Source organism: Nymphaea colorata, chromosome 8 (genome assembly GCF_008831285.2).
Source record: "Nymphaea colorata isolate Beijing-Zhang1983 chromosome 8, ASM883128v2, whole genome shotgun sequence".
Taxonomy (NCBI): Eukaryota; Viridiplantae; Streptophyta; class Magnoliopsida; order Nymphaeales; family Nymphaeaceae; genus Nymphaea; species Nymphaea colorata.
The window spans coordinates 12,257,955-12,272,932 of record NC_045145.1 but is presented as its reverse complement, the minus strand read 5'-3'; the positions used below and the strand labels follow the sequence as shown (position 1 = coordinate 12,272,932).

The following is a 14,978-nucleotide window of genomic DNA, read 5'->3' as shown; positions in this document are numbered from 1 at the left end:
TGGTTGTACTCAACAAAATGGGCCTGTAGAAGTAAAACACAAGCACATAATGCAAACTGTTTGAGTATTTTTATTTGATGTTTAGAAAATCCTTGTGTTTTACTTGGGTATACCTAAATCAAACAGATATAGTTGTTGTTATCCCTAGAATAACAAATTATCTGTTTCTTAATGATAGTTTTCTTGGTAAGGGAAAAATTTATGATGATGTTCCTAAAGAAGACGATGAATATGTCTTTCTTTACAAAGAAGATGCTTTAGTTGAGAATTATGATGATAGATGTTGTACAATCTGATATGCCTAGTCTTTATACTCTTGAACTAAACAACCATCTCTAACAAAATCCACTGAGCTTAATTCCCCTTAGGTCATTATCTATTACACAGGAAGTCAAGAAGCTGGTAAAGATGTCAACAGCCCACCTGAAAAGACCATTGAGTTAAAAAAAGGTCTAGTACACCTATGGGCAGCTTGCTAACTACATCATATGAATCATTTTCTTCTCAGCATGGGACATGCCTCACTGCTTTCTCATTTTATCCTATGAGTCTTAGAATGAACTTGCCTGGGTAATAATCAATAATATGATGAGTCATAGACTATTCAGAAGCCTTCTCTCCATCAGCTAAGATGACATTAATTAGGGTTCTTGTAAATTTCTATTAAAGGTTGCGGCTTATACCAAATTGACGTCATAATTGTTTTTTTAGTAAGAATTAAATGTAGAAGTTTATATGAATCTCCCTCTTCGGGCAAAACTTTCTATGGTAAGATTCTTCACCTGGGTAGTGTTTGATACGCAGGAATTCCACTGTAGCAATGGAATAATATTTCAAATTTTAAAAAAAATTCATGCGTATCAAACGCGGAATTATATTTTCGACCGTTGAGGTCGATTCCGGAATAATGTTTCTGGAAACATTATTCCACCCAGAGGGGTGGAATAATGTTCCAGAATTTTTTTTCGGACCGTTAGGGCACGGTCGCGTTTCGCTGCCTCTTCCCTCACTCGCCTCTCGCTCTCGCAGCCGCAGCCCTCTTCGTCCTTATCACTGCCTCTTCCCTCACGCGCCTCTCGCAGCAGCAGGCCTCTTCGTCCTCACGAAACTTTCATGTCCTCACGCGCCGTGAAGCCACAGCCTTCTTCCTGCTGCCACGAACCGTCCCCACTCGAAGGATTCCCTCATCGGCTCCTTAATAAGGTGAGGGTTTTGACATTTTTACTCTCACTCGTTTCCTTGATGTTTGCCTGCCTTACGCAGAGAGAGCGACAGAAGGGGGGAAACTTTTCGGAATGAAGAAGAAGAGGAGGAGGGGCCAAACTCTGGTTTTCTCGGTGTACAGGACTCTAGACAGCCTCTGTTCATCGTCGATCTGATGGGTGAGGGGGAGTCATCTGCCTTGCCCTTCACTGGTTTGGTAGGGGAAAGAGAGGGAGAATCAGGGTCTGCAGAAGGAATCGTCCTTATGCCCGGTTGTACGATGCCCTCTCTGCAGCCATTGTACAGAAATCTGGCTTCTCGGCTGGATTCATCTCCGGCTACGCCCTTTCCGCCTCGCTCCTTGGCAAGCCCGACTTCGGCCTCCTCACGTAAGTCTTTCACTCCCCTTCTTCTTCCTGGTTTTGCTGTGTGTCGGCTTTATCCGAGATGGTCCTTCTACTTTTTTATTTTTGTTTCGCGAGTATACATGGTGTTGTTGTCCTCTTTCAGGCAACCAGAGATGGCGGAGAAAGCATGGTTCATCTGCGCCTCTGCCCCAAACATCCCAATTATCGCTGATGCTGGTAGGCACACACACTCTCTGTCTCCCCCCTCTCTATCTATCTTTCTCTGGTTCTGCCAGAAGCAATGGCAATTATTTAATATGTCGTGGATTTGATTCTATGTTTTGGATGTTTTATGTTCCCTTTTTGTTCTTCGAGGGATACCCTTTTCTGTTGTCTATATCTGACTTTGCTTGCATAAAATAAGTTGTAGTTTGAATCCTTGAGGTGATCCACATGCATATCTGATTAAAAAATGCATCCTTACCTGTCTGAGATCAGTTGCTAAGTTTCAAAAGTCTCTTTTTTTCATATGAAAATTCCCTTTTAAGCATAAATTGCCGTTCCTAAGCTCTGGGAGTAATGATGCATGTTCGGTTTCTTGATCGATATATGGAATCACCAGTTACAAATTTGATAATCTTTTCGGAAAACAGCCTTTAATTCGTCTTGTGCCCTTGATCGGGTGAAGCCCAGCAGATATAAGGATTGACATGTTTTCCATCATCTTATTTTGCCATGTAATGGGTTTTCTAGGAGCATCAGTCTCACTGTTCCGAAATGGCTCAAAACTTTGGAAATTTTATGATCAGGAAATTAGGTTGTTATGTCAAATCAACTTATTTCATAATGCATTCAATGATAAATGTATAGTGCTTCTTATAGATCGAATTTATCAAATAAAGCTGGCAGTCTGGCACTCATGATTGTCTGCTGGATAGTTTGTGGGCATGCCCATTTTATAATCATTTTCCAGAAACTTTGGAAGAGATGTAATTGTTTTGCTTCCTTTGTTATCAATGAAGATACTGGTGGAGGTAATGCTCTCAACGTGCAAAGGACCGTGCAGGACTTGATTGCAGCAGGTGCTGCTGGATGCTTTCTTGAGGTGCTCTTTTATGAACTTCTACATTGTGGTTTTGTTTGATTTGAATTTGTTATGGTTGCATCTATATCTGACAACTTTTACAATGCAAAGGTATCTTAGTTTTGACTAACTAATTGACGATTGGCTCTATTTCAGGATCAAGCATGGCCAAAGAAGTGAGGTAATAGCTTTTCTTCCCTTGTCAGTTTATCTTTTCTCATTCCTATCACCACATTGCTTACCAGGCGACCAGAAAAAGAGAAGATTTGCTTATTCTGAAAGAAAACTCACGCTGTTCAAGTTTATAACAATAGTCTCATGATGTTTCTTTTTTGCCCTTTCTCATTGTATGTGCGACTGGGAAGGTCACCTGCGTGGCAAACAGATATTTGTGCTGAGAACTCCTGAATCTTCGTTACCTGTGCATGCATTCAGGAATCCTTTTTCTGTTTTGCTTATTGTGGGTTATGGATTCTGCATCGGAGAAATTGAACACAGTGCCATCGACATGGAATAATAGTTCGATGAAAAGGATGCCAAATTTGGAAAGGATGCTTAATTCGGAATCATCGACTGTATGGGGAAGACTTATATCATAGTATCTGCCGGTATTTTCCCCAATCCACTTCATTATTGCTGATCGAGTACCTTGTTTTGCTGCTTCTCTTGACTTCGGCTTTAGGTCATGTATTGGGAGGTTTTTAGTGCCACAATTTGGTCAGGTTTCAGTCGTAGGCATCAGGTGGATTGGTTGCATGTAGTTCTGATTTCATCAACTAGCATGGACTGGAGGTCTCTTCAGGGATTTCTGTGTTTATAAAGTATGGTCCTTCATTTCAATTAAGTTGTCATGCTCATCAAGAACGTTAGTATTGTATGTTGTTGCTGTGGATAGGAAATTTTGGAAGTCTATGTTTGTTTCAGGTGAAACAGTTTCCTCAGTTGTTAGCTTAATCATTTTTTTTTCTCTGACCTAGATTCAAGAGTTTTGAGATTTGCCTCATCGCTTGGTCATGTTTCCCAGGGTAGAAGCTAAACTCTAGGGTTATCATTTGTAGTCAACGAATGAAAAACAGTTCTCTAAGTGGTGTAGCTTGGTTCAGGTGTTTTATAGATATCTCAAACAGGAAGCAAGTCAACATATCATGCAAAGGGCAGCATAAGGTCATGGTAAGTAGCAAAATGAGAGTTGAGAGATTGGCTCGGGGCTTGTGTAGTCATTCCTCTGGGTCAGTAATCAAGAGTACCGGGTAGGCATATAGGTGATTTATGCCTATACCGCGAAGAGAACGACTTATGAACCTTTGGCTCATCGAAAGCCTGCAAGATGAAGTGGGTTTGATACGTGACAAAGCTACACATGACCACCAAAGCGGTGGAGCTTCGTAGTAGCCTTTGGGGTGGTGAGGTATTCCCACAAAGGTGAAGGTCAGCCTAAAAAAAAATCTAGAAAAAAAAAATTAAAGGCAAAAGCTGAATGGAAGAGAAGGAAATAAAAAAAGAGGAAAAAAAAGTAAAAGGTGTTTCCCAAGAGATGAAAGGCATGAAGGCTGAACTCGTAGGAATTGAATGTGAAAATCTTTGGTAGATGTGCGGTACTAGGGTCAACACGAGCACTCATGCTTATTAGTTAAATTGATCATTTTCTAACTATTTCAAACTAAAACTTGACATCTCTAGTCATAGGAGGAACTAACCAGTCTCCTTCGGTCTTGAACTATGTTTGTCATTTCATTCCCATTCCCCTTTGGCCTTGAAAGATGTTGGCCCTTCCATTACCAAACCATTAGTCCATTCATGTAATTGATGAAACTCCTCGAACATAGTCAACTCATGTTGAGTGTGATGAATTTCATTTCTTTGTCACAAGAGATGCATATCATTTTGGATAAGTGATTAAGCCTGGCCCATTATTCCATCTTAAATCGAGTGTCTTCCACATAACCCAGACTTAGGGTTGAGTCTGTCATGGATCACTTCTTATCTCTTTTCAAAAGGACCAATCAATTTTGTAGTCCATTTTGAACTTTGACATTTTTGAAAGATTCTATTCATCGAAGTTGCATGGGTTTTGGGTTTTATGTCCTCAGATCCTTCATGGTTTTAGAAAAGCATAATGCTCAGTTTCTCTTGTATCACGTTAGTGTCAGATTAGTTGAATAGATCCTTTAGTTAGCTATTGCACATGTCCAGCGGTTAAGGTCATTGGTTTGATTTGTATTCAGTAGGATCCTTTTTTGATTTAGTTTGATTATTTAGTTTTGTTGAGTTGGGCAATTGTTTTCTGCTTTAATGGCTTCCTGCATAGTGTCATGTTTAGTTTTACTTTCATTGTGACGCCCACCTGCTATTGCAGAGGCGATGAGATGAATAGGTCCCTGCTATTCTATGGCGAACGGCAACCAGACGACCTCGATGGTGACTGGGAGCAATGAAGAGCAAGCAGTCCATGGCGATGGCGAGCAGGGGCGATCGTTGCTAAGAAAGCACGTCAATGGAAAGTGAAGAACCGTTACTGAGCAGAGGCCTTAGCTGCAGCGAACTGAGTGAATGACGATGGCAATATGGCATTGGAGGATGGAAGAGGAAGAGAGTGAAGAGAGAGAAAAAAAAGAAAAATGACAAATCAATGAGGAAAAGTAAAGCAATAAATATCGGTTTCTCGTGCTAACGAGCCGAGTTGGATAAACGAGCCTAAACAAACTCGAACTTGGCTCGATAACATAAGATGAACGATCAACTAAAGCCTGGCTCATTGAGTAGAAAAGCTAGCTCGAACTCAAGTTCGAGCCGAGCTTCAACGGACCGAGTTCAAGTTGCTTGGCTCATTGTTCACCCTTATTTAGAAGGATATAGAACCTTGAATTATTGTTACATGAATCTGCCTCCATTTTTGGTAGATTCATGGGATGCTTATAAAGCGTCCCTACTGCCAAATAACCCCTAAAAGTTCCTTTAATTCATGTATCTCAACTTTTAACTCAATCATGTAAATGACTAATTTCTCTATGACTTCACATTTTCTTGAGTTTTTTTTGTAGTTTAGAGGCATAACTTAGGTTGACCAACATATGCATGTTGATACATCCCCCTTTCTAGAAGCAACTGATCATGTATCAAAATCATTCCAAGAAATGTGCTTAAGAAAGAACACGCAACTAGAAAATTCTACCAGGCATAAATTCCAGCTTAATTCCCCATTTAATTATTTTCAAGAAATTGTACCTTGCTTTTTGGTCAACAAGATGTATAATCTCAAATTAATACAAAACAAAGTGATGCATAGACTCGAAGAAATTAGATGCACCACAAATGATGAATATCAAACATTTGAGCGCGATTAGAAAGTGGAAGTATCAAGATTAATCTTGCTTGCTTTTTGCAATTGTATATAGGCAATGGTCGAACCGCAGTTGAAATACGATTTTACATATTTTTTTATATTGGTTATTTAAAATTTTTAAAATTTACATATAAAATTTTGTTTTTTTTATATTTTCTAAACAAGAACACGTGATAGAGAGTATTTTGATCAACACGTCAGATGGCCATTGCATGCATTGTTGTAAGGCATATCGTTCGTATCAAGTAAAACAGTTCGAGATACAGGATCACAATAAGCAAAACAAAGGGACGAACGGATTAGTTCGGTGGTCCTCTGTAGCACTCTTTGCAGAGAGCGTGTTCCACTCCACATATGGTTCCACGGCCAGAGTGCCGTGTTTGACTACAATTCCCTTTTCTTTGTTCGTCCGTACCGACAAAACCTTTCGCGCAACTCAGAGGTTGTTCCGTGAGCAACAAAAAAAACAGTGGTGAACCGCCCTACCAATTCAAACAACCCTCTTTCGTATTCAACACGGATCGGTGTACCGAATCGTCACAAACAGTACAAAACGGAGTCTATCAATACAGAACTCCTTCGTCGATGTAATGATTCCACGTAGGTCAGAACGTCCTTTATTATCTAGACAAGTCCAGGAAACCATCCCTGCTCTAAATTGAACAGACCCATTGAACGAGGTAGATCTCTCTATTGGCCTCTATAATATGCAATCTCTCTCTCCCTCTCTGTATTTTTCTATATATATATATATACATATATATATATATATACATATATATATATATATACATATATACGTATATATATATAGACATATAATCAAAAGAAGTGAACACAGAATCTCAATTTGTGTGTAATTACTCAACTAAAGATGAAAAGTGAAAACAGACTCATCTTGTATAATCAAAACACAAAAAATGTACACTTTGTTCATGTTCTTTACGGAAGACAAAAAGATAATAAGAAAAAGCAGTGGAAAAGGACACTAGTGTCATAACGTGAGGAGGTTAGCAGGCAGCAGGGCCGGAGCCACGCCGTACCAAGAATCCAATCTGAGACTCGACCCGCTCGAGCTCACCGCTGAGCCATCACGGGCCAACGACTGGGCGACGTTGTCAGAGATGCAGCCATCGACGTCCACCCTGACCAAGCCGGTGCCGACGATCTCCGAGCCGAGACACAGGCCGTCGTTTCCAGCGAGCTTGAGCTTGGGGCCCAACCACTCCACCACCTCCTTCCAGAACAGCACCTGCCCGCTGAGCCGGTTGTAGCAGAGGTCGAGGTCGTGAATCAAGGGACGCCCACCGAGTCCAGATGGTATGGCCCCAGTGAGCCCGTTGTGGTTTAGGGACAGGTAGGTCAGCTTGCGCGGGCGAGCTACGGAAGCCGGGATAGTGCCGACGAGCCAAGTCGAGGCAGACCAACTCCGCCATATGGGTCCAATCCCTTTAACTCCCGCGGTGATGCTGGAGTCTCAATAGATATGTTGTTGATGCTCAAATCGAGCTTAGTCGCCTTTGAGAGTTGGCTGAGCTCCGATGGAGTCAAAAGAAATTGAATGGAGGGCACTTGTTTAAACAAACTCAAATCTGGTGGATATATATATATATATATATATATATATATATATGTAAAGCAATAAATATTTAAGATTTCACACCAGCCACAATGTGGTACGCTACTGGTCCTGGTTGAGGTCAAGGACGATGAGCTAGGTGTTCTTTTGAAATTTTCAAACTTAAAACCTAAGTCACCCGGACTCTTTATTTTACTGCCGCACCTGAGTCACATCGAGTCGTGTGCGCACCAGACATGGGCGCAGCTCCAACTCATACCCGAGCCCAATTAGAATGCCATATTACTAATGACTTATATAATATATTTTGTGATATTTTAGTATGCAATACAATTATTCAAGTATGTTATGTACATTGATAACTTAATTATAATAACAATATATGCTTATTCTGTTATATAGATAGTAAATTAATAAAAATAATAATAATAAAATACCCTTACCACACCGCTGCACTTAAATTTTTTATAATGTGCCGCTCTGGCACCCACACCCACATCGGCAACCGCACCCACACCCCGCACTTAGGTGATAGAGCTTAAAACCAAAGAAAGAAATTAGGTTAAATGGGGAGTTGGTAAGCGAACTTAAAAGAGTCATACTCGAGGTGTGGCGTGGTCTATCGAATTGAGTTCAAGCTGACCTTGTATTACTAAACACGAGCTCGAGCCAAGCTGAACAAGCTTAATTTTGACTCGGCTCCTATATAGCCCTACAAGTGGGTCAAGTGTGTGCTGAAGTGGTGTGAGGTTCCTGTAGGTATACTATCAACACCCTCAAATAACATTCCTTGTGCTTCATCTGTATCTAACACCCTGCGAAAATAAGCAGTGCACACTTCAAGAATCTGTCTACTCTGTACATATTCAGTGCCATCATACTCTATACTTCTAATCTTTCGTTTAGCTTGCCTAGACTTAGCCATATCATGGAAAAAGGAGGTGTTCTTATCCCCCTCCGCAAGCCAATGAGTACACGATCTTGGTTTCCACATTACCTCTTCCATGAGAAGGGCCCGAGATAGTTGCTTCCTCACTCTGTGTTCCTCATCAATTGCACCTTCCACCCCTTGTTCCATATGCTCCCTGCATTCCTCTAGCCGGCTTTGAAGGGTGGTCATGTTGTCACTAAAATTACCAAAAGAATGTCTGTTCCAATGTAGAAGAGCCTTACGCAGGCGATTAAGCTTAAGAAGGAGGTGCATCATTGGGCACCCCGAGCCTCACCTCTCCAAGCTTCAAGCTTCATTACCTTACCTTCCCTGTCCATCAATCAAGGCTTAAAGAATCTAAACGGCTTCTGACCCCGTGTATCATCATTATGTCCTTGGACTGATATAGAAGCACACTTTGATCGGATGTGGCTGACGTCTGGACCTTAAGCCTGCCTTCTCAGTCATTGTTAACCATGCACCAATCCAGCTTACACTGCACTAAGTCTTGCCTTTGTCTATGGTTCGACCATGTAAACCTCTTGTTACTATATTCAACCTCCTTTAACCTGCAAGCATAAACAAAGCGATTGAAAGATAGGCAGGAAGCAGGTAACGGAGCAGAACCCGAGTTATTTCGGCTGTTAAGCATGGCATTGAAATCACCAATTAACATAACCAGTCCTTCGACTCTAGAAACAAGGGCCTCTAGTTTGTAAAGGCTTTGCAGCCTTTCCCCAAACCTAGGAGGCAAGTACACACCAAAAACTACAAAGACTTTGTCATTTGCCAGTCTACGAAAAGAAACACCAACCCAATTATGATCAACAACCAGAGAACTAGCTTCCATTTCCTCCTCTTTCCAAACATATAATATTCTCACCTCACCATCAGTACCTTCAACGTTAGACACAAATCTATAGTTGTGGTATCTTTCCATAATTATCTTCATTCTATGATTGGTAATCATCGAATCAAGAACAAACCCAACAAAAGGATTAAACTTATTGAAAATCAGACTTAATTCTTGCTGTGCAGGCCTCTTCGCAAGGCCTCAAATGTTCTAGCTAAATACTTTCATGATTTAAAATGTTGATAGCCTTTACCCTTGCTCCCTCAATTCCGAGAGCCCTGCCACTAGCATTCTCTTCATGATCTTCCACATTTGGAAGGTTTATAAGTGCCTGATTCATATTGTCAGCCACCTTTTTCCGCTTCTTGGACCCATTATATCGGTGAACAATTGCATCTTCCAAACTAATCACAATGGCTGGTGGGCGACCTTTCTTGCCTTCCTGGCAAACCTGGTTGATTTTCTTGTCCCCCTCTGACTAGCATCAACTACTTCAATGTGGCTGCTCACAAGGTCAGAACCTTGATCAGTGCCCTCCTTCATATTCAAACTATCATCCTTCTCCTTGCCGAAGTAAGAATCCTTAGCCCCAGCTGTGAACATGAATTTGATTGGACGTACATGATCATCCAGGTTGTTAGTGGCGGTCTGTTGTAGACAAAGGAAAGGGTTGGGAATCCCTTCATCAGCGTTTTCAGTCTTTCCTTCCTCTGGCATGCTCTGCGAAGAGTCCCTCCCCCCTGCTGTCCCTCCTTTATTAAAGTTTTTCCTCACCTGGCTACCCTCTCTCTCTACCTTTTTCTGCTTTAAGCCCCCATCTCCAATATCAGAAGCCAGCCTAGTTCTCAGACCTGGGTCAGTCTGATTACCATTCCCTGCATCATTCTTAAGCTGACTCCCAAGTGAGGCAAATCTATTTCCTTGTGTGTCCCTTCTCCCAGAGTCATTTTTCTGCATCCCACCTCTTTGTTTCTTAATGACCAGAACTTTACTCCAAACTTGCTCCTCAGCCCCTGACGTTTCTGTTTTTACCCATATTCTTACATGAATCCTCGTAGTGTGAAGTAGTGCCACAAACACATCAGTAATGAACCCTACATTCGTATAACACTTGTTGAGATATCCTGTTTCCCTTGGCTTCAACGATGATTTTGGGCACCGGTCTGTGATCCGTATGAGGATTTGTTGAATCGGTCTCTCACCCAGACGTTAGCAAAATTTCCAGTGCCAAAATGACGAGGAACCATAAGGCACAACGCAGGATTTTCTTTCTTCTCCAAAAAAATGGAGAGGCCACTTAGTCTTTTCTTTATTTTTCCTGCTTTCAGGTGCCTCCCTTCTGCGAGGCTTATAGCTGGGTGTATAACCACCCATGACTCACATCTCCAAGGGCTCCCACAAAATCGGGGCCTCATGGGTGACACACATCTCCAAGGGCTTCCACAAAATCGGGCCTCATGGGCTACAATCTCTCTAACCACCAACCACTTGCTTTAGGTGCTGCCATGTTCTCCAACGTTTTCCAACTTGTTGGGCAAGTCCTGTGACAGGTGTCAAATGGTTGCTAGCTCGTAGACCGGGTCTTACTCCCGGATCATTTGTCCCCCCTCCAAAAAAAAGGACGAAGCTCCAGCGAAGTCAAAATTCAAATGAGGGAATTCGGTCTGGCCGACTTCCCGGTTGTACCATTTTGCAGCTTGTGGGCGTTCACCCTTGCACCCGATATGATAGCAAATACACTGTCCTCTTCGCGTATTGGTTGTTTTGACTTCTAGAATAGTGTCGGATGATAGGACAGTAGCTTTTGTGATCAGAATATCATCAATTGGTGGTAAGACCTCTGGCTGTTCATCATCCAACATAGATGGTTCAAAAAGTTTGAGATTGTTGACGTTTACTACTGAATAAATTGCCATGTAATCGGGTAGTTCAAGTTGGCATGCATTGTCTCCCACCATTCGGATTATGCAAAATGGTCCATAATGAAGGGGCTTTAATTTCTGCGCTTTTCCCTTGAGTCGGTCAGCTCCAATGTGCAGCCACACCAGATCATTCACTTGAAATTGACCATGAACTCGTTGTCGATCATGGCGTGCGTTATATCTTTGTTGAGCCCGCTGCAGATTCTGCTTCACCTCTTGATGAATTTTTCTGATATGGTCAAGGAAGTGGCGAGCCTTGGCTGAAGGTGTAGTGACATTGTGATCTGCTTCATTTGGGGTGACCGTGAAGATCAAGTCGAATGGGCTAGATTGTAGGAAGCCAAGACATGCTTCAAAAGGCGATTTTTGTGTCGACTAATGCATTGCTCTATTGAAGGCAAACTGAAGATACGGCAAACTATCATCCCATGTTTTTGGGTGCTGAGAATTATATTCCCGTAGCAAGTGTACCATGGTGCGGTTCACTACTTCCGTTTGCCCATCCGTTTGTCGATGGTAAGGAGTGCTCATGTGAAGCTTGGTATCCATCAATTCCCGCAACGTTTTCCAGAATGCACTTAGAAACCGACTATCATGATCTGAGATAATGGAGCTGGGCAGCCCAAAGTGGACCCAGACATTGTGGAAATATAGGCGAGCCGTCTGAACTCCAGTTATAGTCTTCTTGCATGGAACAAGAATAACCATTTTGGAAAAACGATCTACGACTACATAGAGATAATCATGTCCTCACCTAGTAGTTGGTAGACCACCCACAAAATCCATAGATACACTTTCCCACGGACGTGTTGGTACCGACCGAGGTTGGTACAAGCCTATCTTACGGTTGCTGGGCTTGGAAATACTACATAGTGTACATCCTCGCACAAACCGACTAACATCTTGGTGTAAATTGGGCCAGTAGACATACCTCTGTAAATGTTGGATTGTTTTGTTGATTCCAAAATGTCCATCCACCTTGGAGGTATGAGCTTCCCTCAACCACATGGTACGATCTGCCCCTTGTGGGATGCACAGCCTTCCGTCCTTTTCCAGCAAGTGATTTTTGATAGTATATTCAGATTTTACCCCCGTTTGTGCAGCTTTGTAATGCTCACAAAAATCTGGATCATGCATATATAGATGGATGTAATCATCATGCTGGCTGGGTTGGATTTGCATGAAGCCGGTCAAGCAAACGGAGGCCTGTGGTGGCCGAGGGAGCATATCTGCCAATTTGTTTTGACTCCCCTGCCTGTACTTGATGACAATACTGAATTGCTGGAGGTAAGACATCCATTTCATATGGCGTGCTTGCTGCAGTTTTGAATGCGATTGGAGATACTGTAAGGGTTGGTGGTCGGTGTGTACCACAGTTTCTTTCCCTAACAAATAGCACCGCCAATGTTTAATGGCCTGATGTAATGCAAGAAGCTCTTTATCATATGCTGAATAATTGAGTTGTGCTCCCTGGAATAGCTCGGAATAGTAGGCCACCGGTCGTTGTTCTTGCATGAGGACTGCTCCCATAGTGTAACCTGAAGCATCGGTTTCTAATTCGAATGGCTTGTGTAAATTTGGCAATGCAAGGAGTGGAGCTTCACTTATTTTTCGCTTCAGAAGATTGAAAGCAGCTTCACATTTTTCTGTCCATTCGAACTTGCTATGTGCCTTAGTCAAGGCATGAAGAGGTGCGGCCAATACTGAAAAATGTTTAATAAATTTTCGAAGATATTGACAAGCACCAACAAAACTGCGTACCTCAGTGGTATTTCGGGGCGTCGGCCACTTACGAATGACATCAACCTTATCTGGATCGATGCGGAGGGTTCCACCACCAACTATGAAGCCAAGATAGATGAGGGAGGTCTTGGCAAATTCGAATTTCTTTCCATTAAGCCGTAGTTGATGTTGTTGTAACACCTCAAAGACTTGATGAATATGTTGCTCGTGATCTTCCCATGATTCACTGTATATCATAATATCATCGAGATAAACTAATACAAATTTATCTAAGAATGGACATAGGACGTCATTCATGAGACGCATAAAAGTGGCGGGGTATTGCACAGGCCAAATGGCATCACCTTCCACTCGAAGAGTCCTTGACGCGTCTTAAATGCCGTCTTCCATGTGTCCTCGTCTCGGATGCAAACTTGATGGTATCTTGATTTTAAATCAAGTTTGGTGAAGAATCGAGCATTTTTGAGTTGGTCCAGCAAGTCGTCGATGCAAGGGAGTGGGTAACGGTTCTTGACTGTGATCTTGTTGAGTGCTCTATAATCAATGCACATGTGCCATCCTCCATCCTTCTTGGGTACCAAGACTACGGGAGATCCACAAGGCGAACTGCTGTGCTGCACTAATCCACGCTCCAGCAGGTCCATCACTTGTCTTTTAATTTCGTCATTCTCAAGTACCGAATTGCGATACATGGAAAGGTTGGGTAGAGGGGCATCAGATTGCAAGTGAATTTCATGCTCAACTGGACGCTGTGGTGGTAGGCCTTGTGGATCTTCAAACAAATCAGTATAAGAGTTGAGTAGTTTGGTGAGCATACCTTTTTCTTTCTCGTGCATGTACATGAGATGAATTGTAGCATTCTTTTCACACGGCTGCACTAAACGTACAAGCAATAAGACAAATCTTTGGCATGCATTCACCACTCGTTTGACTTGTTCGGCTGTCATCAAATCTGTTGGAGGGGCGATGTGGTCCCGAGTGATCACAAACTGCTTCCCGTCTTTTGTGAGTTCATATTCTTGTGCTCGTCGATGGTAGTGACCATCACGGAGCCACAAATATGGATTTCCAAGAACCACTTGGCAAACATCAAGTGGAACAACATCACAAATAACTTCATCAATAAAACAAGAGGTGATGGCAAACTTCACCTTGCACTGGCGGTCCACTCGTTGTCCAACATCCTTTATAATCCATCCCAATGGATATGGGCGAGGATGTGGTGTGGTGACCAAACCAAGTCGTTCCACCAGACTTGACGAGATTAAGTTCTTTTGGCTTCCAGTGTCGAAGATTGTGCCAATAACTTCATTTTTCACCTGAATCTTGATGGTGAAGAGTTCTTCAGCATGCTCCTCCTCCGCGGTTGAGATAACAGTATCAGATCTCGCCATCCGGGATAGGGCCGTGTCTGGCTGCTGCATTGAGCCAACCCTCTCAGGCTCATTTTCTCTAGCCATCACCGTATTAATCTGTTTCCCTCTATTCTGCTCCTTGAACCGCTTGGGTTTCAATTCAGGATGCACCTTCCAGCATTTTTCTTTTTTGTGTCCAGAAATTTTGCAATGATCGCAGTAAAAATCAGACTTGGAGTCCTTCGAAGTGTGATTTTTATCATATTTTGATACCTTCTGTTTGGATTTTGCAGAATTTTTGTAGTTGCTTCCCCTATTCTTTGCTTCAATAGCCATTGCTGTAGTACTTGCGCTTGAGACATCCAACACTCGAAAAAGCTGCAACTCTTGGTGAATCGTATAATGTAGTCCGCCACAAATTTTTGTACAGCTTCCTCAGTGTTGATCGATACACCAAGAGCAACCGCAAGCCATCGGAACTCGGTTGTATATTCTTGAACTGATTGTGTGTTATACTGCCGCAACGTATACCACCTTGTCCAACGATCTTGCAAATATCCCATTGGATAAAACTCCAACCTCAGGAGTCGTTTAAATTCCACCCAAGTGACGCCCTGT

At 42.3% G+C, this 14,978-nt stretch overlaps 1 protein-coding gene and 1 long non-coding RNA gene across 2 annotated transcripts; one reads left to right on the top strand and one right to left on the bottom strand.

Moving 5' to 3' along the window:
• The first annotated feature begins 1,727 nt into the window (after positions 1-1,727).
• Positions 1,728-2,817, top strand: LOC126410341 (uncharacterized). Its single transcript, XR_007574159.1, has 3 exons — positions 1,728-1,787; positions 2,573-2,655; positions 2,791-2,817. It is a non-coding gene; the product is annotated as an uncharacterized LOC126410341 (long non-coding RNA).
• A 10,481-nt stretch (positions 2,818-13,298) lies between these two features.
• LOC116259531 (uncharacterized) lies at positions 13,299-14,465 on the bottom strand. Its single transcript, XM_031637391.1, has one exon. It carries the CDS (start codon positions 14,463-14,465, stop codon positions 13,299-13,301), a length of 1,167 nt encoding a protein of 388 aa, XP_031493251.1.
• Positions 14,466-14,978: the final 513 nt, after the last annotated feature.